The following is a 26,914-nucleotide window of genomic DNA, read 5'->3' as shown; positions in this document are numbered from 1 at the left end:
TGATGACTGAGGATGTTGAACATTTCTTTTGGTGCTTCTCAGCCATTTGATATTCCTCAGTTGTGGATACTTTGTTTAGCTGTGTACCCCAATTTTATAGGGTTATTTGACTCTCTGGAGTCTAATTTAATGAGTTCTTTGTATATTTTGTATATTAGTCCTTATCAGTTGTAGGATTAGTAAAGATCTTTTCCCAATCTGTTAGTTGTTATTTTGTCCTCATGACAGTGTCCTTTGTCTTACAGAAGCTTTGCAGCTTTATGAGATCTCATTTGTCAATTCTTGATCTTAGAGCATAAGCCATTTATGTTCTGTTTAGGAAATTTTCCCCAGTGCCCATGTGTTCGAGATTCTTGCCCACTTTTTCTTCTATTAGTTTGAGTGTATCTGGTTTGATGTGGAGGTCCTTGATCCACTTGGACTTAAGCATTATGCAGGGCAAAAAGAATGGATCAATTTTCAGTCTTCTACATGTTGACCTTCAGTTGAACCAGCACCATTTGTTGAAAATGCTATCTTTTTTCCATTAAATGGTTATGGCTTCTTTATCAAAAATCAAGTGACCATAGGTGTGTGGGTTGATTTCTGGGTCTTCAATCTATTCCACTGGTCTATCTGCCTGTCTCTGTACCAATACCATACAGTTTTTTTTAACTATAGCTCTGTAATACTACTTGAGGTCAGGGATTGTGATCCCCAGAAGTCTTTTTATTGTTGAGGATAGTTTTAGCTATCCTGGGTTTCTGTTATTTCAGATGAATTTGCAAATTGCTCTTTCTAACTCTTTGAAGAATTGAATTGGAATTTTGATGGGCATTGCATTGAATCTGTAAATTGCTTTTGGTAAAAGGCCATTTTTACTATATTAATCCTGCCAATCCATGAGCATAGGAGATCTTTCCATCTTCTGAGATCTTCTTCAATTTCTTTCTTCAGAGACTTGAAGTTCTGGTCATACAGGTATTTCACTTGCTTGGTTAAAGTCACACCAAGGTATTTTATATTATTTGGGACTATTATGAAGGGTGTTGTTTCCCTAATTTCTTTCTCAGCCTGTTTATCTTTTGTGCAGAGGAAGGCTACTGATTTGTTTGAGTTAATTTTATACCCAGCCACTTTGCTGAAGTTGTTTGTCAGGCTTAGTAGTTCTCTGGTGGAACTTTTGGGATCACTTAAATATACTATCATATCATATGCAAATAGTGATATTTTGACTTCTTCCTTTCCAATGTGTATCCCTTTGACCTCCTTTTGTTGTCTGATTGTTCTGGCTAGGAATTCGAGAACTATATTGAATAAGTAGGGAGAGAGTGGGCAGCCTTGTCTAGTCCCTGATTTTAGTGGGATTGCTTCAAGTTTCTCTCCATTTAGTTTAATGTTAGCTACTGGTTTGCTGTATATGACTTTTACTATGTTTAGATATTCCTGTTCTTTCTAGGACTTTTCTTATTGCGGCTTCTTAGAAGGAATTTGATAGAGCTCCATCTGTTTCAATTTTGTGGCATAATTTGGACAGTATTAGTATGAGGTCTTCTATGAAGGTCTGATATAATTCTGCACTAAACCCATCTCGTCCTGGGCTCTTTTCTTTTGGGAGACTTTTAATGACTGCTTCTATTTCTATAGGAGTTATGGGGTTGTTTAAATTGTTTATCTGTTCATGATTTAACTTTGATACCTGGCATTTGTCTAGAAAATTGTTCATTTTCTCCAGAATTTTGAGTTTTGTTGAATGAAGGTTTTTGTAGTAGGACTTGATGATTTTTTTTTACTTTTCTCTGAATCTGTAGTTATGTCTCCCTTTTCATTTCTGATTTTGTTAATTTGGACACACTCTCTGTGTCCTCTAGTTAGTCTGGCTAAGGGTTTATCTATCATGTTGATTTTCTCAAAGAATCAGCTTTTGGTTCTGTTGATTCTTTCTATGGTCTTTTTTGTTTCTACTTGGTTGATTTCAGCTCTGAGTTTGATTATTTCCTGCCTTCTACTCCTCCTGGGTGTATTTGCTTCTTTTTCTTCTAGAGCTTTTAGGTGTGCTGTCAAGTTGCTGATATATGCTCTCTCCTGTTTCTTTCTGCAGGCACTCAGAGCTGTGAGTTTTCCTCTTAGCACAGCTTTCATTGTGTCCCATAAGTTTGGGTATGTTGTACCTTCATTTTCACTAATTTCTAAGAAGTCTTTAATTTCTTTCTTTATTTCTTCCTTGACCAGGTTATCATTGAGTAGAGCATTGTTCAACTTCCATGTATATATGTGTGTTCTTTCCTTATTTTTATTGAAGACCAGCCTTAGCCCATGGTGGTCTGATAGGACGCATGGGATTATTTCTATTTTTCTGTATCTGTTGAGGCTTGTTTTGTGAGTGATTTTATTGTCAATTTTGGAGAAAGTACCATTAGGTTGTAAGAAGAAGTTATATCCTTTTGTTTTAGGATAGAATGTTCTATAAATATCTGTTAAGTCCATTTGGTTCATAACTTCTGTTATTCTGTCTATGTCTTTTTTTAATTTCTATTTCCATGATCTGTCCATTGATGAGAGTGGGTCGCTGAAATCTTCTACTATTATTGTGTGAGGTGCAATGTGTGCTTTGAGCTTTAGTAAGGTTTCTTTAATGTATGTAGTGCCCTTGTATTTGGAACATAAATATTTAGGATTGATAGTTCATCTTGGTGGATTTTTCCTTTGATGAATATGAAGTGTCCTTCCTTATCTTTTTTGATGACTTTCAGTTGAAAGTCAATTTTATTAGATATTAGAATGGAAACTCCAGCTTGTTCTTTGGACAATTTGCTTTGAAAGTTGTTTTCCAGCCATTTACTCTGAGGTAGCGTCTGTCTTTGTCTCTGAAGTGTGTTTCTTTCATCTAACAAAGTGCTGGGTCCTCTTTACATACCCAGTATGTTAGTCTCTGTCTTTTTATTGGGGATTTGAGTCTGTTGATTTTGAGAGATATTGAGGAATAGTGATTGTCACTTCCTTTTATCTTTTGTTGTTAGAGGTGGAATTATGTTTGTTTGTTTGTTTGTCTATCTTCTTTTTGTTTTATTGCAAGGAGATTAGATTCTTGCTTTTTGTACAGCATAGTTTCTCTCCTTGCTTTGGAGTCTTCCATCTATTATTCCTTTTTAGGCCTGGATTTGTAGAAAGATATTATGTAAATTTGGTTTTGTCATGGAATATCTTGGTTTCTCCATCTGTGTTAATTGACAGTTTTGTTGGATAAATTGGCCTGGTCTGGCATTTGTGTTCTCTTAAGGTCTGTATGACATCTGTCCTGGATCTTCTGACTTTGATAATCTCTGGTGAGAAGTCTGGTGTAATTGTTTTAGGTCTGCCTTTATATGTCATTTGACATTTTTCCCTTACTACTCCTAATATTCTTTCTCTGTTTTGTGTATTTGGTGTTTTGACAATTATGTGACAGGAGGAATATCTTTTCTGGTCCAATCTATCTGCTGTTCTGTAGGCTTATGTATGTTTATGGGCATCTCTTTCTTTAGGTTAGGGATGTTTTCTTTTATGATTTTATTGAAGATATTTACTGGCCTTTTAAGTTGCAAGTCTTCACTCTCTTCTATACCTATTCTCCTTAGGTTTGATTTTCTCATTGTGTCCTGGATTTCCTGTATGTTTTTGGGCTAGGAGTTTTTTCTGTTTTACATTATCTTTGATAGTTGTGTCGATGTTTTCTACTCTGGAAATTCTCTCTTCGATCTCTCATATTCTGTTTGTGATGCTCGCATCTATGACTACTGCTATCTTCCTTAGGTTTTCTATCTCCAGGGTTGTCTCCCTTTGTGCTTTCTTTATTGTTTCTATTTCCATTTTTTAACTCCTGGGTGGTTTTGCTCATTTCTTTCTCCTGTTTGGTTGTTTTTTCTAGTAGTTCTTTAAGGGATTTTTGTGTTTCCTCTTTAAGGGCTTCTAGTTGTTTACCTGTGTTGTCCTGTATTTCCTTAAGGAATAAGTTATTTATGACATTCTTAAAGTCCTCCTTCATCATGATGAAATGTGATTTTCAATCTAGATCTTGCTTTTCTGGTGTGTTTGGATATCCCATGCTTGCTTTTGTGGGAGAACTGGGCTCTGATGATGCCAAGTAGTATTGGTTTCCTTTGCTTGGGTTCCTGTGCTTGCCTCCCACCATCAGGTTGTCTCTAGTCTTAGTTTGTCTTGTTGTTTCTGATTGTGTATTGACCCTCTTGTAGACTTGTGTGTCAGTGCTCCTGGAGACCTGTTTTCCTGTTTTCTTTCAGCCAGTTATGGGAACAGAGTCTTCTGCTCTCAGGCTTGTGTTCATTCCTGGCAGCTGGCTTTCAGCCGTCTGTGATGGCAGCAATTGAAAGGGTCCTGCCCTTACTTCTAGGTCCCTGTAAGCAGGGTACATAGATGGCACAAGGCGTTTTCCTCTGGAGTCAGGAATGTAGGCAGAGAGTTGTCTCCTCTGTTTTCACTGGAGTGTCTGCAACTGATGGTCTATCTCTCCCCTCCAGCGGGGTGGGGTGTGTTGTGATTTGCCCTGGAGTTATCTGTATTTTGGTGCTAATTCCACTGCCCCAAGGACAATCACATACTCTGGACTCAGGAGACTTCACCAGAATCTTATCTCCATTGAATTTGTAATCCCACACAGGTGAGGGGCAGGTACAGGATAGAAGGAGGCCTGTCATTGGAGGAGACGGAAGGATGGGTGGGAGAGAAGTTTGAAGGAAGAGGAGGAGACTGGAACCTGGAGGAGAAGAGACAGGAGGGAGAGGGTGAGAAGCCATGGCAGGTGATGTTAAGATTCTGCTTTGTGTCTTTGCAGGTTGTTATTAATGTTCTTAAGGGATGGATAGTACTGGGCTTTGTATGTTTAGGTGGGCAATTATATCTTATCAATTGGGTCAAAGATTATTGTGTTGTGTGTTCTTTTATGTGACAATTTGAGTGTAGGGAAGTGTGTGGCAGCAGGAGACACTGGGACGCGCGGAGTTGAGATGTGTTTCCGCCAAGATATCTAGCAGATATCTTGGGGCACTGAGGTACTGGATCTAAGTGGGGATAAAAGACAACCATACTTTTTTATTTTTCATATTTTACAACAATAGGGGTGGGGTGGCATTTGTGTGCAGGGAGCTGTTTGACCCGTTCAGTTCAGATCTGGGCACTGATCTGGACCTGGGGCTCCTACAGCTGACTGTTCCTATGTTCCTCTCTCCAGAGGCAATATGCACTTTCCTCTCGGGCCAGGGATGTGGGCAAAGGTGGGCAGAAGTGGCATTGTGTCCTACCCTGTAGCCTCAGGATTGTCCCCACGTCTGAGTTTTCAGCTCTCTCTCCCACAGGATTTGGGAGCAGGGAGCTGTCTCTGTACAACTTATAAATAAGCAATGAACATATACATACTTTTTGCCCCCTAAAATGAAAATGCAACAGATGTAATAAAATTAATAAAAACAAAATTTACCTTCAGAGAAAATAGTATAGAAATTTGCTACTAGACAACAATTCAAAAGTTCCATTTTGCCAACTATGCTTAATAGAACATTGGGTATTTACAGTGATTTAAACAGATAATATTTTCAGTGTACCCAGTCTAATCAGGATGTAACTCCAGTGTGAGTTGAGAAATATCTCTTTTTATCTTTATTTTTTAATACCTCTACCATTTTTATAATAAATTTTAACAATAAACATATTGTTTTAGGGAAAGATATCTAAAGACATTAAATTTTCCAATATATGAAATCTTTATTATAAAACTGCAGGTATAAATGACAGTCAAAATTGAGTAGATATCTTGAATCTTTTTATCACATGATATTAGAGAGTTGAAAGATAAATTATCCAAACTTCAGTGAAATGCTTTACTCTTAACAGTAAAAGTTTTTTACAAAAGTAGTTGTGTTTAACAGTTGTGAAGTTAATTGTCTAAAAGCACTATTGTAATAAATTACCATAAGCTGTATGTCCTAGCTGAAAAGACACTCATCTCATGAAGTTCTATAGGTTGTCATGTCTAAGATGATGGCATAAGATTTGGTGTCAGACCAGGGTTTGCCTTCCCTTTTATATGTTTTACTTTCTGTATGCACCTTGGCAAGAAAAAGCTCTGGGATTTATTTGTAAAAAAATTAACTCCATTAGTGAGAAAAGAACTTCCTCAATCAATAATAGTCTGGCAAACCCCATCATATCACAAAGGTGATATAGAAGCAACATACAAATGTTAAGGAGAATGTCTATTAAGACTATAACAAAGAAATGAAAAAATACTATTCATGGATTGGTAAGCAAAGACAGCACTAAGGTTACTACCATCAGAAAAATAGGCCTTAAAAACTAAAAAGAGGAAACTACAAATCAATTTGGAATTATGAGGTCAATTTATAAAATATACTTAACAAGTAGATGTATGTGTAACTAACTTATAAAAATATATTTATTGTTATATGCCCAAATGTAAATCTAAAGGAAGAAATCCATTTATGTACCTCAACTATTAGAGGCTTGCACAGCCCTATTTAAATTTGTGTTAATCAGACAGACACTGTACAATAATAGTAGAATGTGTTAGACATATTGTCTTGTACTTCAAAATAATATTATTTCACAAAAATGTAAAATTAATCTGACACATTTTACACTATTGCCGAATATAAAACTTGAGCCTGTCAGATATGTGCAGAGCATGCTAACTAAAAATAGCAGGGTGCACGTCATTTTCAGAGGCATAAAAAATATTCTCCAAGATAGTTCCTATGACACACAATGAAACCCATCTTTAAAAAATAATTGGGTTTTTATTTTAGCCTCCTCATGACCCCATATCCATGCCATGTAAACATCAGCATCTGCATCCTTAGCCATTATAGCCAAATGCATTCACTATGGGAAGATTTTCACAATCCTGGAAGCCCAGAGACTGGCTGTGTGATGAGCGGCATCTGACTCCCTGGTATACTAACATGAAGCACTCTGATCTCTCTCCTCTTGTCATCTGATATCCTATGCTGTTTGAGAACCTTTCTGCCCTACTTGTCACATGCATTACTGTTTCTCTCACACCTCCAGTCTTAACTTCAAAGGAACCCAAGTGTTTAAGCCTTGTATTTCCTTCATTGTAAAAAAAGACATACATTTTATCCTGGTCATGGTTTTCTCAACTATCTTGCCCCATATGCTTCACATACACTAAAGCCATGAAGGGTTTTCTCACTCTTTTTTAGAAAACAAACAAATGGGCAAAAGAATAAAATCAATCAAACAAACAAATAAAAACACTGCGAGAAGCATACAAAGAAATCAAACAATAAAAATACAACATTGCCAACAATATAAAGACAAAACACCAATAAGACAAAAGAAATACTCAAGGAAATATGAAACAAAAAGTCTACAAATATACCATTGACTTTGTCTATGTTTGCTCTCTCCTGCTGGGCACAGGACCTAAGTTAAGTGTGGTTCATATGCCCAGTGCAACTCTGCTTAAGAAAAGCTATTGCTTTCATTCTTCAAACAATGTCCATAGCATTTTGATTACTAGTACATGGCCCAAACCACTTTCCTCCTTAAACATTGAAGTTACTTCCCTAAGGACATTTTGCTACACCCAGAGATAATTGCCTTGTCCAGTTAAAATTAGAGACCATCCTCTTGTATTAGATGGAAACTAAACCAGAGATTGTTCAACAGGAAAATGTGCTGGGTATGAGGGGTATTGGAACATGCAGTTCTAAACGCGATGTCTGCATCAAAACCTCCACTCAGGTCTCTGCGAGCTATGCAGAAACGGAAGTAGAAAGAGTCTAAGAACCAGAGGGGAAAATACCCAACATTATACTGAACGGGAAAAATACTAATGGTTTTTCTGATATTGAAAATAAAATAAAGTTGTCCACTGTTACCACTCTTGAACAATATAGTACTTGAAATATTTCACACAACAATAAGACAAAATATAAATTAAAGCGAAGCTTACAGCAAATTAACTGAAATTGCATGTATTATGATGTTATCCACAAAAGGCTCTGATGACTTCTTCAAAAGATTGTAATATTTGATAAATAATTGTAATTTCAGAGTATGGAATCAACACCCAAATATCCAATACTTTAACAGGGGAAGAATGATTTCCTGAGATATATACAGAAAGCAACTTCATTCACCACAGAAATCAAAATTACCTGAGAAGTGGTACAATATAGAATGACTTAGTAAAGTATCTGCCACACAGGTAGAAGGATCCTCAGGTTCTGTATCAAAAGAGGGGTGTGACAGTATGGGTAACTAATCCTAGAACAGGAGAAGCAATACAAGTTGATTTCTATAGCTCATTACACACACACACACACACACACACACACACACACACACACACACACGCCTAGAGATTAAACAGTCCCTAACCCTTTATGTTTGATGAACTAGACTTTAAAAAATAATGCTTACATGGAAGCACAAATAGCCAAAAATCCTAAGAAATTAGAGCAAAGATGAAGGTCTCACAAACCTGATTACATGTGAAATCAGTTTCAAAGCATGAAACTGGTACAGAAATAGATGTCAAGCCCAGTAGAACAAATGGGGTATGTCACTCAATGAAACTATAACCAGCTGATTTTTCATGAAACAGATAAAAGCATCATTTAAAGGAAAAACAAAATATACAATAAATGGTGCTTGGACAACTTGATATCTATGCAGAATTTCCAAGCTACCTCTCATCCTATGGAAAATATCATCAAATGCCTTTTCACAGGACTGAAGCTTTCATACTGCTGAAAATAAATGCAGATTTATCAAAGAAATAATTGTAACCCATGGCTTTCTAGTAGGATTCTAATGGATAAGGAAATGATGTTGATAATCAATATTAACACTGTATTAAATTGAGTGTTTTTTTTTTCATTACAGAGGAGGAAACAATCAGCAAAGACCACAGCCAACCTATAAAACAGGAGAAAATTTTTTTCATAGGATGGGGGTATAATGTATAGAATATACACTGGGTTTAAAAATTTAACAACACCATTTCAATGCCCTCTTCTGGTGTATTTGAAGACAGCTGCAGTGTACTCATATAAATAAGAATAAATAAATCTTTCATTGAGGTTGGAGTAGGTGGGTAGGAATAGGAGCATCCTCATAGAAGCAAGGGGAGGGGTGGGGAGGAGGGAAAGGGGAATATTTGAAATGTAAATACATAAAATATACAAGAAAAATTCAATTAAAAAAGAAGAAAAATTTAGCAACAAAAGAACAAAATTTCACCACAAAATGGGGTAATGACTTGAGTTTGTATCTTTGAAACATACTCTTTTACACTGAAGACTCCTACTTCTAAATCTTCACACATGAGTCCATATCCTGGAGTAACTACAGAAAGCAGGAAAGTAAAGACTGACCATTGCCATAGTAATAGGGTGAGTGAGTAGTCGAAAGGGGAAAAACAGAATACAAATGATCTGACAGAGGAAAGGGGAAAAATAAGATGGCCCTAATTAGGGAGAAGTGAAAGAAATAGGTACATGAGGGACAAAGTATAATAACAGTAAGGATATATGGAGAAATCATAACAAATCATGCTATTAACTCTCCACATTCAGAATGAACTATCATTTGAGTAATTCTATGTACACAAATATCATACAAACAGAAATTATTTGTATGGATATTATTATGTAAATATAATATTAGATAAAATTTTCTCTTCTAGGTTGATAATGTTCCCTCCAAATACCAATGATCACCTAATAAATACAGTAATACTAGACAAGAGAAATACTCTTGTAAGTTGTTGGTCAGGGTTGTCTTATAGAACCTAAGAGACTACTTACTTGCATTGCATTTGGTGGAAGATAAACACATATTGCAGAAGGCACAATGTACTTCATCACAGGACCTGATGCACCCTGAGCTGGAACTGTTCTGAAAGTCTCCTACCTAAGGACCAGCATTCATCATACCAGCAGTTGTCATATAAGGATTCAAAGAAGAAAATCAACCAACAGCCCGAACCAACTAGCATGCCTATAAGCAAGGCAAAAGGAAGTGCTATCTTTCATCTTCTTTTCTGAATAGTTCAGTTTGATTGTCTAGGATACTCACACCAAAAATAAAAATATATAAATAAATAAATGCTAGTATATTGCTAAATAAATGGTTAATGTGAGTGTTGAATGTTAATGTAAAATGCCCATTGGATGTTGTTTATTTGTTTAGCCCCTCCCTTGTGACCTTTGATATTTACCAAACTGGTTGCCAGTTATACACTGAAACTCAATGTTGTGCACTGTTAATGACCAAGTTCCCAGAAGGAGCACCACGGCTGGAGTGCCCACGGCTTCAGAAGATGGGGTTCTGTATCCTGTTGTTCTTAGCCAATGTCCTCCTAACCTCATGGTTCTCTTCGGCCAAAGGGGAAGGTAAGCAGAGATGGGAAACATCCACATTCTCTTTTGTATATTAGCATATTTTTAATTTATTTTATTTTTAATACCAACCAACCAGAGTTCCCAGATATTAAACCACTACCTAAAGAGTACTCATGGACAGACCCATGGCTCCAGCTGCGTATGTAGCAGAGGATGGCCTTGTTGTGCACCAATGAGAGGAGAAGTCCTTGTTTCTGAAAAAGCTGTGCCCCCCAGTGTAGGGAAATGTCAGAGTGGGGAGGCAGGAAGGCGTGGGTGGTAGAGGATGTGGAACATTCTTACAGAAAAAGGGGGAGCCGGATGGGATATGGACTGGAAACCAGAAAAGGGAATAACATTGGAAATGTAAATAAAAAATATCCAATTAATAAATGAAAAGTAAGCAATAAAATATATTAAGTGAAAAATAAGAAACACTTTTAAGTGTAAAAACCAGTGTACTTATGGAAATAGTTTCTGGTAGGCAATTAAAAGGAGAAATTGAATAAAGGGATTTCTTTCCTGTTTTCTAAACTTCCAATGCAATTTAGACAAATCAAACAGTAATATTTTAAAATGCATAGATAGTGAGTGTAACAAGATTTATTTTCAAAGATAATGGCGATATAAATAAACAGAGCCGCTGACAAAGCCAAGCTCCATACGGACCCTAAAGTCTCCTGAATCTGTGTAAGCTGATTTCCTTTTCACAGATTAGATGCCTTTTAACTTTGTCGTCATCAAAATGCCTGAGTCTTTCCTTTTCAACCACATTTACCTTTTATCAACTGGAAATGTCTTACGTAAGATTACATGAGGAAACCGGGAAAGGGAATAGCAATCGAAATGTAAACAAGAAATACCCAAGTTAATAAAGATGGAAAAAAATCATAAAAAATAGATTACATGAGGAACACTTATTTTCGATATCACTTCCATGCATCTCAAATGACGCTTTAAACAAGGGGTGGGGTTCTGGAATTTAGTCACTGTACTTGAGTCTAGTTTCAGAAAGACTTTATTTTGCGATATATATTTTGGCTAATCTTCACATAAAATTAACAGTTATTTAAAGAGTGATCCATTTTTCACTTAAGAGAAAAATTAAGAACAAGATAATCACTTTTGTTTTGAAATGCATCCTAACAAATTTTACAATATTATTTCAGAGATTAAAACTTATTTTATTTGGTTACCACATCTCACTGTGAGAAGTAATAGTTACAGAATGAAAGAAGAAATTTAACCTGCCAAGTGACAGAAAATACTTATTTACTTTTTTAACGTAAAATTTTTTGAGTTTGTAGTGTATTAAAATTTATCCTTCCCTTTTATCTCTACAAAGCATTGTGTGTGTGTGTGTGTGTGTGTGTGTGTTTCCTAAATACAGTTAACTATGTCACACAATTTTATTTATAAATACTGAGAGTTTGGTATTCTGTGCAGTCTGAAAAAATGACCTACAATAGCCAAACTTGTAATTTTGACTTAATTTACTAAAATGAAGCAAGCCACAGTTAAAGAATAAGTAGCAGCTAAGAAATTCATGAATAGATGAGAGACAAGGAGACCGGGAGGCATGTAGGCAGATAGACACAGAGACATAGATACAGAGAGAGAGAGAGAGAGAGAGAGAGAGAGAGAGAGAGAGAGAGAGAGAGAGAGAGCACAAAACATTATTTTTCACAAAATGACATCCAGCATTAATTCTCTAGGGCTGCTAATTTATAGCAGGCATCATGACTTCACCTCTGAGAGTTTTTAGATGACACATTTAAGTAATAGAACAGATAGCAACAGATATCACTTGAAATTTGTTCTCACAGCAGCCAACAGAAACTGACAGAAAAGGTTGAAATCGTAGGCTGAAGTGTCCAGTGAATTTTCCTTCAAAGATAACTTAGCCATAGCTGATTTCTCAGTTGTTTTCTCTGCTCTTCCTGGGAATCTGGATGGGGTTCTCCAGTTGGCTGCCTTAGACACCCTTTCTCGGTTTCTGCAGGATATTTGATGATGCTCCATTTGTGTTACTTTTGCTTTTTACTTGTAATTCTCACCCAATGGGACATGCCTTTGACTTTTGGAACTCTACCTGACTGTCACTAAAAACAAAGTTTCCTTCACCTATTTCTTCAGGGTATTCTGGACATACAACGCGTGTGTGTGTGTGTGTGTGTGTGTGTGTGTGTGTGTGTCTGTCTGTCTGTCTGTCTGTCTGTATCTGTCTGTCTGTCTGTCTGTCTGTGTCTGTGTGTCATAAAGATATTTGTGAGTTCGCATCAGAATCTATAGGAAAATAATCACTTTCAATTTTGTAGTGGGTAGTTGAGCAAAGGAAGCCTGACAGGGGTGCTAAACATTTCTGGTCAGTGGTATCACTAACTCAATAAAAGGTGATTTGTGTAAAATATTTTGAAGGAAGTTGGAATTTAGTTGGTGGATAGGAGCAATATTATTCAGAAAACAACAACATTGTGCAAATAAATGTATCCTCAATAATTATAAATTATTATTTAACTTTTTCATTTTTTCCAAGGGATCCATTGTGATTTTCCAAAAATAAGACATGGAATAGTGTATGATGAAAAGAAATATGAGCCATTTTCACTGGTTCCTGGTGGGAAGATTTTATACTACTCCTGTGAATATAATTTTGCGTCTCCTTCAAGTTCCTTCTGGAATCCCATAATTTGCACAGAAGCAGGATGGTCACCAGTTCCAAAGTGTCTAAGTGAGTAAACACCCATCCTTAGAGGAACACTGAGTCCATGAAAACAAGAACATGTAGGAAGGGAAAGTGGGGTCTGGAAAAATCCCAGAATTAGGCTGGAGAAGGGGCAGATAAAGCCTTTCTTTCAAGAGTATTTTTGTCCTCAGAAAAAATCCAATGAAGAACATATTGTCAACAGGTTGTCTACAAAGAAAAGTATGAATTGAAAACTGATGAAGAGTGTTTGTACTAACAGCTCTTGTCAGGATGTACTTAAAACCAATATGGCCACTCTTTTATGGAAAAATAAACACTTAATTATACTCTGTATTTGAATTATTTTTCTCATAATATCTAGCAAGACATTTTACTAGTCTACTTTCCAAAACTTACTTCACCCTTAGACTTGTTATCTATAATACATAGATCCTTAAGTGAATGTAGGCAAACCCCATGATTAAGGGTATATTTTTAAAAAATGAAGGGAAACGATATAGATCAGTGAAGAAGCAGATTAATAAAGTCATTATTTGTTGAAGAAAGAATCAGAAAAACATTGTATCATAACTATTCTATATAAAGAATCTATCAGTGAAAATACTTTATTCAAAGAATATTTCAAAAGCACCATTAATAGGGAGATGGATTGGTAGATGAGATGCTTGACCTATAAACGGGAATACCAGAATTGAGACATAAAGAATCCACATGTAACGCACAGTGACCATCTACAATCTCAGCCCTTGGGATGTGCAGGTATGGCATCCCTGGGGGAACCTCTCTATCTGGACCAGCTGGGATTGAATAGCTTCAGGAGATTCACTTGTATAGTTTCTTTTACTTGTGTCATTCTTTTAACAATATTCTAAAGTGCAACCTACCTTTCAATTAACATCCCTCACATTGGGAATTGAAATTATTTTCTCTCTCTTAGGGCTATGCTTCTTTCCTTCTGTGGAAAACGGTCATTCTATGTCTTCAGGTCAAACACACAAAGAAGGTGATATTGTACAAATTGTTTGCAATCAAGGCTACAGCCTTCAGAATAATCAGAGCACCATCACCTGTGGTGAAGAGGGCTGGTCCAGTCCTCCCAAATGCATTTCCCCCAGTAAGTACACAAACGTTGTTCTTTTAGATCCTTCCATGATCCACGATACTTAAAATCAAGTTTACTGTTATGGATTAAATAAAGGTCTTTTACTGACTTTTACCATCAAGAATTTTGATTTGGGTTACAGTATGCCTTAATTCCCACCATTTCCTGTTTCTACAACCATGATTAGAGGAATACAAGAAATAATTAAACAGTAAAGAAGTAAACTGAATTATAAATATGAACTATAATTTGCATATTTTGATTCCAAAAGAAGTTGAGAAAAGGCCAATGAAATTGTTATTTCTTCAATTGATCACTATATTGGCAAGGGTTGTCTGGAATTAGCAGCAGCATTGTAACTCAGACATGAATGCTACTTTCTTATCACTGGTCAAACATATTATTTTCTATTAAAGTTTCTATATGGACTTTCAATGGTAATGAAAACTATTTTGAAGATAAACTTATACTTAAGATAGGGTCTTTGATGTAGCACAGGCTGAACTAAAACTCCCAATGTCACAGAACTTGTCCTTGAACTCAATGAAAATCATTTTTTTTCTGAACCTCCAGAATGCCGGAATATCATTTGTAGCAGTAAATATTTTAAGTATCTCTTCCTAATAATAAAGTCTTCAAATAGTGTTGAGTGCAATTTTTTTAATTTCATTTATCAAGGAAAGTATAATACTGTCAGACTTGTGCTGGATCCCACTTTGGGTCTGTCACCAGACCTCCTTTCCCTTATGTTCTTCTCTGTTTTTGTCCCTGCAGTTTTTCAGACAGAGTTTTTTGACTGTTGGATGGTAACCCCATCCCTCCACTTGATGCCCTGTCTTTCTACTGGAGGTAGACTCTGCAAGTTCCCTCTCCCCAATGTAGGGCATTTTCTCTAAGGTCCTGCTCTTTGGGACCTGGGAGTCTTCCATGACCCAGGTCTCTAGTACCTTTTATAGGGTTTCTCCCATCTCTTACCTCCCAAGGTTGCCTATTTCCGTTCTTTCTGCTAGCCCACAGGGCTTTAGTCCTGTTTCCCATGCTGCCAATACTTATCTTGTTCCCCTATTCTCCTTTCCCATCCAATCCAGGTACATCCTTCTCTGTTCCCACCCTCTCCCATGATTGCTTTCATCTCCATGACAAATGGGATTGGGGCATCCTAATTGGGAGCTTTAGCTTGTTAACCTTCTTGAGGTCTGAGGATTGTACCCTGGGTATTCTGTACTTTTTGGCCTAATATTCATGTATTAGTGAATATATACCATGCATGTCTTTTTGGGTCTGCGTTACTTCACTCGGGATGATATTTTGTAGTTCTATCTATTTGCCTGCAAAACTTTGTATACTTAATAGTTAAGTAGGATTCCACTGTGTAAATGAACTATATTTTCTCTATCCATTAATTTGTTGTGGGACAGATGGATTATTTCCAAATTCTGGTTATCACACATAAGGCTGCTATAAATATTTTGGAATGCATGCCACCTGTGGCATGGTAGGTAATCTTTTGGATATATGCCCAGAGTGAAATAACTGGATCTTCTGGATTATCTATTTTAAATTTTCTGAGGAACCTCCAGATTGATCTCCAGAGGGGTTGTACTTGTTTTCTATCCCACCAGCAATGGAGGGGTGTTCCTCTTTTCCCACATCCTCACAAACATGTGCTGTCTCCCTAGGTTTTGATTTTAGCCATTCTGATTAGTGAAAGGTGGAATTTCAGGGTCTCTTTGATTTGAGTTACCCTGAGCTAAGGAATTTGAACATTGAGATTCCTTCCTTGTTATTTTTTGTTGTTGTTGTTGAGTTCTATATCCCATTTTTTGATTCGTTTTTGGTTTCCTGGTGGTTAGCTTCTTGAATTCTTTATGTATTTTGGGTATTAGCCCTCTATTGTATGTGGGGTTAGTGAAAATTTTTTCCCAATCTGTAGGTTGCTGATATTGCCTATTGATTATCTCCTTTGCCATATAGAATCTTTCAGTTTATTAAAGTCCCATTTATCAATTCTTTATCTTAGAGCCTGGGCCATGGGAGATCTGCTTAGGAAATTTGAATCCAATGCCTATGAGTACAAAGTTCTTTCCCAGTTTTTCTTCTATAGATTCACTGTGTCTAGTTTTATGTTTAGATCCTTGACCCACTTGGACTTGAGCTTTGTGCAATGTGACAAATATAGAACCTTTTTTTTTTTTTGATGCATAGACTGCCAGTTAGACCAGAGCTATTTATCGAAGATCCTTTCTTTTTTCTATTGTATACTTTTGGCTTCTTTGTCAAAAATCAAGTGTTCATAAATGGTAAGTTTTATTTCTGGGTCTAAATTTCTATTCCATTGATCAACGTGTCTGTCTCTGTACCAATCAATACTGTATAATTTTTTATCACTATTCGGTTATAGTACAGCTTGAAGCCAGGGATGAAGATTCCCTCAGAAGTTCTTTTATTACTAAGAATTATTTTGCTCCCTCTTGGCTGTTTGATTTTATATATGAAATTGAGAATTTTTCTTCCTCTATCGGGTTGATTTCTTCAAAGAACCTGCTTTTGGTTTTGATGATACTTTGTATAGTTATCTTTGTTTTTATTTGGCTGATTTTATCCTGGAGTTTGACTATTTCCTGCTCTCTAATCCTCTTGGGTATTTCAGGTTCATTCTGTTCTAGAACAGTCTAGTGTGCTGCTAAATTGCTAGTATAGAATGTCTATAGTAGTTTTTTAATCAGAACAGTTAGTTCTACGAATTTTCCCCTTTGCACTGCTTTCATTGTGTCCCATATGTTTGGGTATGCTGTATAATTATTTTCATTGATTTCAGGAATTTTAATTTCTTTCTTTCTTTCTTCCCTGACCAAGTTATCATTGTATAAACAGTTATTCAGTTCCTATGTGTATATGGGTTTTCTCATGTTTTGGTGTTATTGGAGACCACCCTTAGGCTGTAGTGGTCTGTCTGCTAGGATGCATGGGATTATTTCAATTGTTTTATATCAGATGAGGCTTGTTTTATGACTGATTATATGATCAATTTGGGAGAAAATAACATGAGGTGCTGAGAAGACAGGATATGCTTTGGTTCTAGAGTGAAGTGTTCTGTAGATATCTGTTAAATTCATTTGATTCATAACCTCTATTAGTTTCACTGTGTCTCTGTTTAGTTTCTGTTTCAATGATCTGTCCATTGATGAGATTGAGGTGTTGGATTTGTGTGGGTTTCATTGTGTTTTTTGATCTTTAGTAAAGTTTAGTTCATGAATGTGGGTGCTAATGCATTTATTTAGGGTATAGATATTCGTAATTGCCACTTTTTCTTGGTGGACTTTTCCTTTCATGAATATGACGTATCCTTCCCAAACTCTCAAGATAACGTTTGCATTGAAAATCTATTTTATTGGATACTATAATGGCAATCCCTGCTTTTTTCTTGTGACTATTTGCTTGGAATACCTATTCTTTCCCTGCTTTTCACTCTGAGATAGTTTCTGTCTTTGTTATTGAGGTATATTTCTTCTGTGCAACAAAGTGCTGGATCCTGTTTGTTTATCTAGTCTGTCAGCTTATGTCCTTTGATTGGGGAATTGAGTCCATTGTTATTGAGAGATATTAAATCAGGTGATTTTTAGTTCCTGTCATGTTTGTTGTTGTAAGTGGCACTATGTGCATGTGATTCTCTCCTATTTGCTTTGTTGTGAGTTGTTCAATAACTTTCTTTTTCTTTGGTATAGGTACCCTCCCTATGTTGGAGTTTTCCTTCTAGAATCCTCTTTAGGGCTCATTGGTAGATAAATGTTGTTTGAATGTGTTTTTGTCCTGGAATATTTTGGTTTCTCTGCCTATGTTGATTGGTAATTTTGTTCAGTATAGTATCCTGGGCTAGCATTTTCTTTCTCTTAGGGTCTGAATGATTTCTGTCCAGGCTCTTCTGGCATTTGCTGTCTTTTTTGAGAAGTCTGCTGTAATTCTGATCTATCTGCATTTGTATGTTACTTGACTTTTGTCCCCTACAGTTTTTAATATTCTTTCTGTGCATTTAGTGTTTTGGTTATTATGTGATGACAGTACTTTTCCCTCCTCCAATCTATTTGGTGTTCTATACACTTCTTGTCTATTTATGACCATCTCTTTCTTTATGTTGGGGGAAGATTTCTTCTATGACTTTTTTGAAAAAGTTTTCAGGTCCTTTGCTCTGGGAACCTTGGCACTTCTCTATTTCTATTAGTCTTAGGTTTCGTATTTTCATTGTTCCTGGATTTCCTGGATGTTTTTGGTTAGGAGTTTTCTTATGTTTTGAATTTTCTTTGACGGTTGTGTCAATATCTTTTTAGGTATCTACACTTGAAATTCTCTATACTATTTTTTTGTATTCTGTTGGTGATGCTTTCATCTGTAATTCCTGACCTCTTTCCTAGGTTTTCAAATTCAAGGGTGGTCACTTTTTGTTTTCTTTTTGTGTCTACTTCCACTTTTAAGTCTTGGACCACTTTCTTCATTCCTTCACCTCTTTGATTGTTTTTTTTCCTATATTTCTTTAAGGGATTCATTTGTTTCCTCTATAATAGCTTCTACCTGTTTACCTATGGTTTCATGTTTGTCTTTCCATGAATTATATCCTCCTTAAAGGAATCTAACATCTTTATGAGATAGGATTTTAGGTCAGCTTCCTTATTTTTCATTGTGTTCACGCAATCAGGGCTTACAGTGTTGGGCGAACTGGATTCTGATGATGCCGAAGTATATTGGCTTCTGTTTCTTATGGTCTTGGGCTTGCCTCTAGCAAACTGCATATCTTTGGTGTCAGCTGTTCTGGCTGTCTCTGTCTTGATCCTATCTCTTGTGTCCCTGGGTGGTTGCAGTTGTCTGAGTAGGCTTGTGTCCCTGCCTGTAGCTGACCTCTTGTGAAGCCTTCAGAGTATGAGGTCTTCATAGGGGCATGCAGTGAATGACCTGTTGCCCTGGCTACAGCAACTCTGAAAGGTCTTCAGACTGTGGAGTCTTCATATGAGAAGACAACCCGCTCATCTGTTGCCCTGCCTGCAGCAGGTCTCTGCGGAAGCCATCAGACTGTGAGGTCTGTTGCCTGGTGTGCAGCACAACTCCTGAGAGGCCTTCAAACTGGTCAATTATCCTGCATGCAGCAAACCTCATGGGAGGCCTTCAGACTGTGGTGTCTTCAGAGAAGCAGACAAGCATTGCAGAAGTTGCAGGCTGGAAAGCATTCTCTTTTGGGAGGATCCCTTACTTATTGCTCTGTGTGCAGTAGGACTCCTGAGAGACATTCAGGCTGTGATGTCTTCAGAAGAGTAACCAAGCTGGTTGGACCTTATTTCTGTTTTTTCTTCATGTTTTGGAGGAGGCATTCTCAATAATTTAATGGTTGCATGCACTTTTCAATGCTTTTGAATACACAATTTGAGTGTGCTATCTCTAATAGTTGCCTAAACCCCTGTTACTGAAGTCACCCTAAGTGTTTGTGTATCATCATTGATTAATGCTGACATTTTATCTTCCAATGAGTAAGTAGAAACTGAACTTACCTTCAAAATTCAATTATTTTTCACATTTTCTATGTTTTTGTAAATATTCCTTCAGAGTTTTCTGTTACATATATTAAATGCCATTCTTTTTTGTTTTTATTTTTTCAGAGTCCTTGTTTCATATAATTACTCTACTTCTTAGTTTTGTTCTTTGAATAAATCTCTTTTTTTGCTTTTCATCATTACTCATCAAGTTTTTCTTTCTTTTTATTATTTTATTTATTTAGTGCCAAATGTTGGCTCCCTCCCCAGTCCCCCATTCCTAAGCTCTTCATTGTACCCCTTTCCTTTGCTTTGGAGAGGGTGATCCCTGACCTATTCATCTACCTACACCTCACCCCTACCAGCATAACTCTTCCCTGGTGCATCAAGTTTCTACAGGATTTGGCTGTTCCTCTCCTACTGAGGTCAGAGAAGGCAGCTCTCTGCAATGTATGTACCAGGGGCCATGGATCTGTCCATGTATTCTCTTTTGTTGGGACCTTAGTCTCTGGGAACTTAGTTCTCGTTATTTGATACTGTTGTTCTTCCTGTGGGATCACAATCCCCTTCAGCTCCATCAATCCTTTGTTTAACCCAACCATAGAAATCCCAGAACTCATTTTACTGGATGGCTGTAAGTATCTTCATATGTTTCAGTCTGCTGCTAGTAGAGCCTCTCAGGGGACAGCCATGCTAGGCTTCTCTCTGCAAGTACAACATGGCATCAGTAATAGTGTCAAAGTTTGGTGCCCATGCATGGAATGGATTCCAAGTTGAGAGGGTCACTGGCTGGGCTTTCCTTCAGGCTCTCCTCAATTTTTATCCCTGTGCTTCCTATACACAGGAAAAATTCTTGGTCAAATATTTTAAAGGGGACTGGGTGATCCCATCCCTTAACCGGGGGGACATGTCTACCTACTGGTGGTCTCTTTGGATTCCATCTCTTTACTGTTGGACATTTTGACTAAGCTTATCTCCATTGGATCCTAAGAGCCTCCTCTCATATCGTTGCTTTCTAAGACATTCTAGGGTTTCTCAAGTCCCCCAGCCATTCATAGTAAATATTTCTATTCATTCCTAAGGCCCTCTAGGATTCTGTCCTGTCTCCCACCATATCAGATCCTGACCTTCTTCTTTTCCCTCCTCATCCCCTCTGCCATTCATGTCCTCCCTCCCTCTGCCTCCTATGATTACTTTTAACACTATTTTTATATGCTAGTTTTCACTTGAAACACAAATTGATTTTATGAAAACAAAGATTATCTACTCTATACCCTTTATTTTATAGTTAAAATTTTCCTACCCTTAATTTTAATTTTTACTTATGTAATGAATTCTAATGGTTATTCTTTAGGAAGAACTCTTTGCTGTAGATTAATCCCCTTTGTCTTCTTTGATCTGATACTGTCTCATTAATGTCTTTATTCGAAAGGCAAACACAACAGGATGTAGAAATTAAGGCTGACACTCATTTTCTTCTCCTTGCTATGGTCTGCATGGTGAGAAGATAGGAGTCACTTTCTTTGGGACCTTGGTCCAGTGTGATTGATGATGACTTCCTACTGATTTTTCTTCAACATGTTTTCTTTAAACAATTTCAGTAGATGGATCTCCAGGAGCTACATGGGACTTGTCCTATTTGACTTTACTCAGCTCTTGAAAATGTACAGTCATGTATTATGGAGAATTATTTTCATTTTCCCTCACACTAAACCATTAATTTTGCTTGAATCTTGAATATGTTGGTTTTATCTAAAAAATGATTGAGTTTGTCTCAGATGCATGATGTTCCTCTTGAGATCTTTTAAAACAGAATCAATACTTTTGAATTCAGACTTTTCCTGTATCCTCACAAGAGCAATCAATAGTCTGAAGAAAAGCATAGGACAATATTATACTGATAGATGAGTTCTGAAATTCTTTGCTAGAATTTCCAATGTCTCATCTTTTCATATAATGTTTACGAAAAATACTATATCCAAGCATTTCAGATATATCTAGCTAAAGTAAAACATAGATGTGCATGTTTATGTTGACACTATCAGATACCCAGAAAGCCTCATTAGCCTTCTGTAATATTAAAAGTTTTCAAGTCTTGTTTACAAATGTATTTATATGAAATGGTAAAGAGTGGGAATATATAGGGTTATATACTATCGAGTTTCTTAAAAAATTGCCTATCTGTATTGGCATCTGTGTGCTTAGAAGCTGTTAAGATATTTACTAGTACTTGAGGGTTTTCTGAAACATGTTTGCTGTAATTAAGTGCTTAATGTGAAAAGGAAAGAAGAACTTGTAACTCTCAGTTTATATTACTAATCTTTCTTCAAATAATCATTTATTTAACCAGAAATCACTAAAGTGTTAATACTTCATTCTTTTTGGCTCTGCATAAGCCTGTACTTTGACTTGATCGCTTGACTACTCAAATGTTGTCTCCTTAGAATCAGCAGGGAAATGTGGGCCTCCTCCACGTATTGACAATGGAGACATCACCACCTTGTCATTACCAGAATATGCACCATTATCATCGGTTGAATATCAGTGTCAGAACTACTTTTTACTTAAGGGAAATAAGATAATAACATGCAGAAATGGAAAGTGGTCTGACCCACCAACCTGCTTACGTAAGTATCTTATTCTCATAGGTTATAAGAGATTCTGTTTTATATTATGGATACTTTTCTGTTGATGATAGAACATTCACAAAAACAAGTGCTGTTTTGTCTGTTCTTCAGTGCCAAACATCAGCATGTGATAAAACAAGATTATTAGATTCTTAAAAAAATAACCTGTTAAATAAAATTGTGCATATTATTCTTTATAATTAAGGTTTTACCAACATGTATAAATGTCTACACAAGAGGATGCCAGGATAATATTTTATACCTCTTTTCTTAGTCAGTGTTCTATTGCTATAAAGAGGCAGTATGACCATGGCAACTCAAAAAAAATCATTTGGTGGGGATTGTTTACAGTTTCATAGATTTAATCTATTATCATCATGTTTGGGAGCACAGGGGCACAGAATTAAACTTGATGGTGGAGAAGTAGCTGAGTATTCCATATCTGGCTCTGCAGGGAGCAGAAAGAAATAGACGTACATCTAACAAGTCTATACAAACTCCAACAAGGACATAACACATAATTCACAAGTATCACCATTCCCCAGTGAATAATCAATATGTGTGTCTATGGAGTCCAGTTTTATACAAATCAGCAAATCTCTATACATCTTGCAATTATTAAATCCACACATAGATAAGACAGCTAACATCTATTAATCACTGTCATGCATTCTAGAGAAATTATAGTCTTTCTTTTCTCTTTGTGAGAAAGAAGACAAAGTAGTTGTCTTTCTGTGTTTGGTTTATTTCACCTAGTGTCCTCCAATTTCATTTTCTAACTAAAATATTAAAAATATATCTTCAATGTCTGAACAATATTTTACATTTAAATATACCATGTTGTCTTTATAAATTCACTAGTTAGTATTAGTTCAGACAGTTTTTCATCTTATCTGTTTTCATGTAGCAGTTTAATATATATATATATATATATATATATGCAGATTGAGTAATTTGATTTTATTTCCTTTGTATACATACCAGAAGTAACATACAGGAACAATAAATTTTTAAGAAATCTCAATTGTTATCTATAGTAACTTCAGAAAGTTATAGTCCCATGAATGGTTTGTGAGTTTTTCACAACACACTCATGAGCACTTGTAATTTTAAGGGCTCCTTTCTCGGGTGCTATTTAACTGAGTGAGAAGATATCTTATTATGGCTTTGCCAATGAAATGACAGCTAATGATACTTAGGTGTTTTTTCAAAGAAGAATCTATTCATTTATCCAGTTTTAATTGGCTTATTTTTCTTTTAAAATGCTTTTTTTAACCACAGACTAATGATGGTTCAGCTAAAGGTTATCAACGAACTGAAATCTTTTAAATTATTTAAGTATAATTTGAGACAGATATAGTGCAAAGCCTTTTCACATTCAATTTACTAAAAATGGTGTTGCAACTTCTAGCAGAACAACAGGGCCCAAGGCAATCAAATCAAATCAAATAAAAACCAAACCAAACCAAATAAATGTATTTTCAAATCTTTTTTTTCTTGACATAGGACACCCCTATAAAAGACATGTAAATACCTGGAAACAAAGAATAGACAACCATTTACTTCAATTAAACTTGCTGCCAATTTCTTAGTTGTATTGACTATGCTCTGTGATATGCACAAGAACCACAATGGGATCAAATCCATAGGTCAAAGTTTGCTTTTTGCCTTGTGATTTGGAGTCCCAGCCAAACACGCAGTGTTCAAAACCGTGAAATGTTTCCCTGTTGTGCTTCCTTATACTTTCAGTGGTTTGTTCTTACATCAATGTCTTAGACCAACTTTCAGTTGACTTTGCCCAGAATGACAGATGACAAATTTTAATTATCTCCATGTGGATATCAATTATTATTACATCATTTATGAATATGGTATCTGTTCTCTAACATAAGTTTGGGAGAGTTTATTAAGATCAGCTAACTGTAGATGCATAGATCAATTTTCAAATCACTTTTCTCATTCATTGGAGTCCTCAGAGTGTTCTGGTTACTGTGGGGCTCCGTGTACATGTTGAAACAAAGTATGATAGCTCCAGATTTTTCCTTTCTGCTCTAATTATAGTTGTCTATTCATTCTATTGAATTTCCACACAAATTTTAGATTTTTATCCCAAAAGTATGAAAAATGATATTGATATTTCAGTGTGGGCTCATAGAGACTGCTAGTTACCGTAGGAGATATGGACATGTCGATACTAATATTAATTCTTACAACCCATTAATATACAACTTCCTCTATTTTTACCTTTTCAAATGCTTTTATCAGTTAACTAATATTTTTGATTGAAATTTCACTTGTTTATAAATTCATAGCTGAATTGATTTTTGAAGTTACTGATAATGACATTGCATTTATAGTTAATTCTCAGAAAAAAATGGAATTTGTCTATAGAAAGGGGGTGATTTCTATAGGTTTATGTATTAATTAATGAACTTTGGCAATTTATCTTTCAGATGCATGTGTAATACCAGAAGATATTATGGAAAAACATAACATAGTTCTCAGATGGAGAGAAATTAGAAGGATTTATTCCCAATCAGGGGAGACTATTGAATTCTTGTGTAAACCTGGATATAGAAAATTAAGAGAATCGCCTCCATTTCGTACAAAATGCATTGATGGTCGCATCAATTATCCCACTTGTGTGTAAAATCACAATAGATTTATTAGTAAACCTTATGGATGAACCTTTGTTTAGAAATACACATGCTTACTACTAATTCAATTTCAATTTACATTTGAAATATTGGTTAGTTCATTTCTTCTAATAAGCATATAAACTTTTTTGTTATATGGTGATTAATCTTAGCGACTGTTGCTACAATGCAAGAAGACTGAATTCAAAACTTCTAATCCAAAACATGAAATGCATATAACTAGGTACCGTATGCTACTTTTGTATCAATAAGACTCTAAGAAAGTTCTTGCATATGAACCTCTAATATTTTGTACATTGAAATGATAAAATATTCATACAATTATACAAAGGGATTAAATTTTTTCCTATGTGCATGATTCTATTAATGTAATAATATTTACATTTAAACTATAAATTTTGGGATCACTTATAAACAGGCAATGAGCATTGTCTTAGACAGGGTTTTGCTGTTTGGAAGAGACAAATTAACCAATCCAACTATTATGAATAATAACAATTAATTGGGACTGGCTTACAAGTTAACATATGTAGACCATTATCATTATGGTTGAAAATATGGGAATTTTTAGGCACACATGATGCTGGCAAAGAAGCTGGGAATTCTACATCTGGATCCATAAACAGCAGAAGAAACAGCATAAAGAGCATAGCTTGAGCCTAGAAACCTTCAAAGTCTGCCTCCACAGTGACATACTTCATCCATCAAAACCACATCTACTTAACAAAGCTATATGTCCTAATAGTGTCATTTCCTATGGATAAGCATTCAAACACTTGAGTATGGGGCCATAGGCATTGAAACTACCACATACACATGAACACTGTGTACCCAAGTTAATAAAAAACGAAAATAACAATGAATATATTTTAACTTATTAAAACTATAATTAGCTTTGGATTTAGTATTATGACGGGTTCCTATTCATTATCTTTAAGGAGTTTCTTATAGTGTATGGACATCTCATAAATATTTTGATAGAGAAAGTGATATTTATTCAGCAAATATTGAGTTTTTAATTTTTCTGTTATATATATCCTTTTGTTCATATACATATGCACATGTATAAATATATATTATATATACACATTATATACACATGTTTATATATGTAATAGGTATATTATATATCTTTATATGCACATTCACATATATATATATTTGTACATGTTTGTGTGTATATAATATGACAGTCTGATAATGAGAAGAAGTAATCCACCATAGTTCCTGTTTGACTAAGGAAACCAGTTGTCATTTAAAAACCTCTGTTACTGAACATGATTAATAATCTGTTAGATATTTATATTAGATTTAATCTAGACCTGTTTTCAGTGTACCTTGGTGTTTTAATCAAGTTTTTCTAGAGTTACAGAACATATGGAATGAATCATACACACACACACACACACACACACACACACACACACACACACACACATGATTTATTAATATGACTTACTTGATGCATGCTGGGTATTTAAGACTGACTGTAAAGGAACAGAAAGTCCAAGAATTCAACATTTGTTCAATTTGAAAGGCTGCATGAACTAGTTGGTTTTTGTGTACTCTGCAATCCCAAAGACATAATCTCTAGTTTTAGGGAATGAATCGGACTGGTTAGCAATGCGAGGACAAGAAGAGAAAGAGCAAAAGAGCAAAAGCCATTTCTTCTATGTCCTAATGTAGTCTTCCAGAAGAAGTCGTGCCCCAGATCAAATGTGTGTCTTCCCTCTCAAATTCTGGACTAAAGCCATTTGTCTTCCTGCTTCAAGTTCCAGAGCAAAAGTGTTTAATTTCCTAACGCAAAGATTCAGACTAGAAAAGAGGATTTGCCTACTTCAAATCAAGTAGAAAAATCTCTCATAGGTATGCACTCTATCTCTGGATTGTACTTTGTTCAAG

General features: G+C 35.8%; 1 protein-coding gene across 1 annotated transcript; it reads left to right on the top strand.

Moving 5' to 3' along the window:
• The first annotated feature begins 10,291 nt into the window (after positions 1 to 10,291).
• Positions 10,292 to 25,224, top strand: LOC116911307 (complement factor H-related protein 2-like). The gene is made up of 5 exons (XM_032915222.1): positions 10,292 to 10,415; positions 12,940 to 13,134; positions 14,048 to 14,224; positions 22,173 to 22,355; positions 24,809 to 25,224. Exons 1-5 carry the CDS (start codon positions 10,343 to 10,345, stop codon positions 25,003 to 25,005), a joined length of 825 nt encoding a protein of 274 aa, XP_032771113.1. The 5' UTR covers positions 10,292 to 10,342; the 3' UTR covers positions 25,006 to 25,224.
• Positions 25,225 to 26,914: the final 1,690 nt, after the last annotated feature.

Source organism: Rattus rattus, chromosome 10, assembly GCF_011064425.1.
Source record: "Rattus rattus isolate New Zealand chromosome 10, Rrattus_CSIRO_v1, whole genome shotgun sequence".
NCBI classification, from domain to species: domain Eukaryota; kingdom Metazoa; phylum Chordata; class Mammalia; order Rodentia; family Muridae; genus Rattus; species Rattus rattus.
Note: the sequence above shows the minus strand (reverse complement) of the source record. Positions and strands in the feature narration are given on the sequence as shown.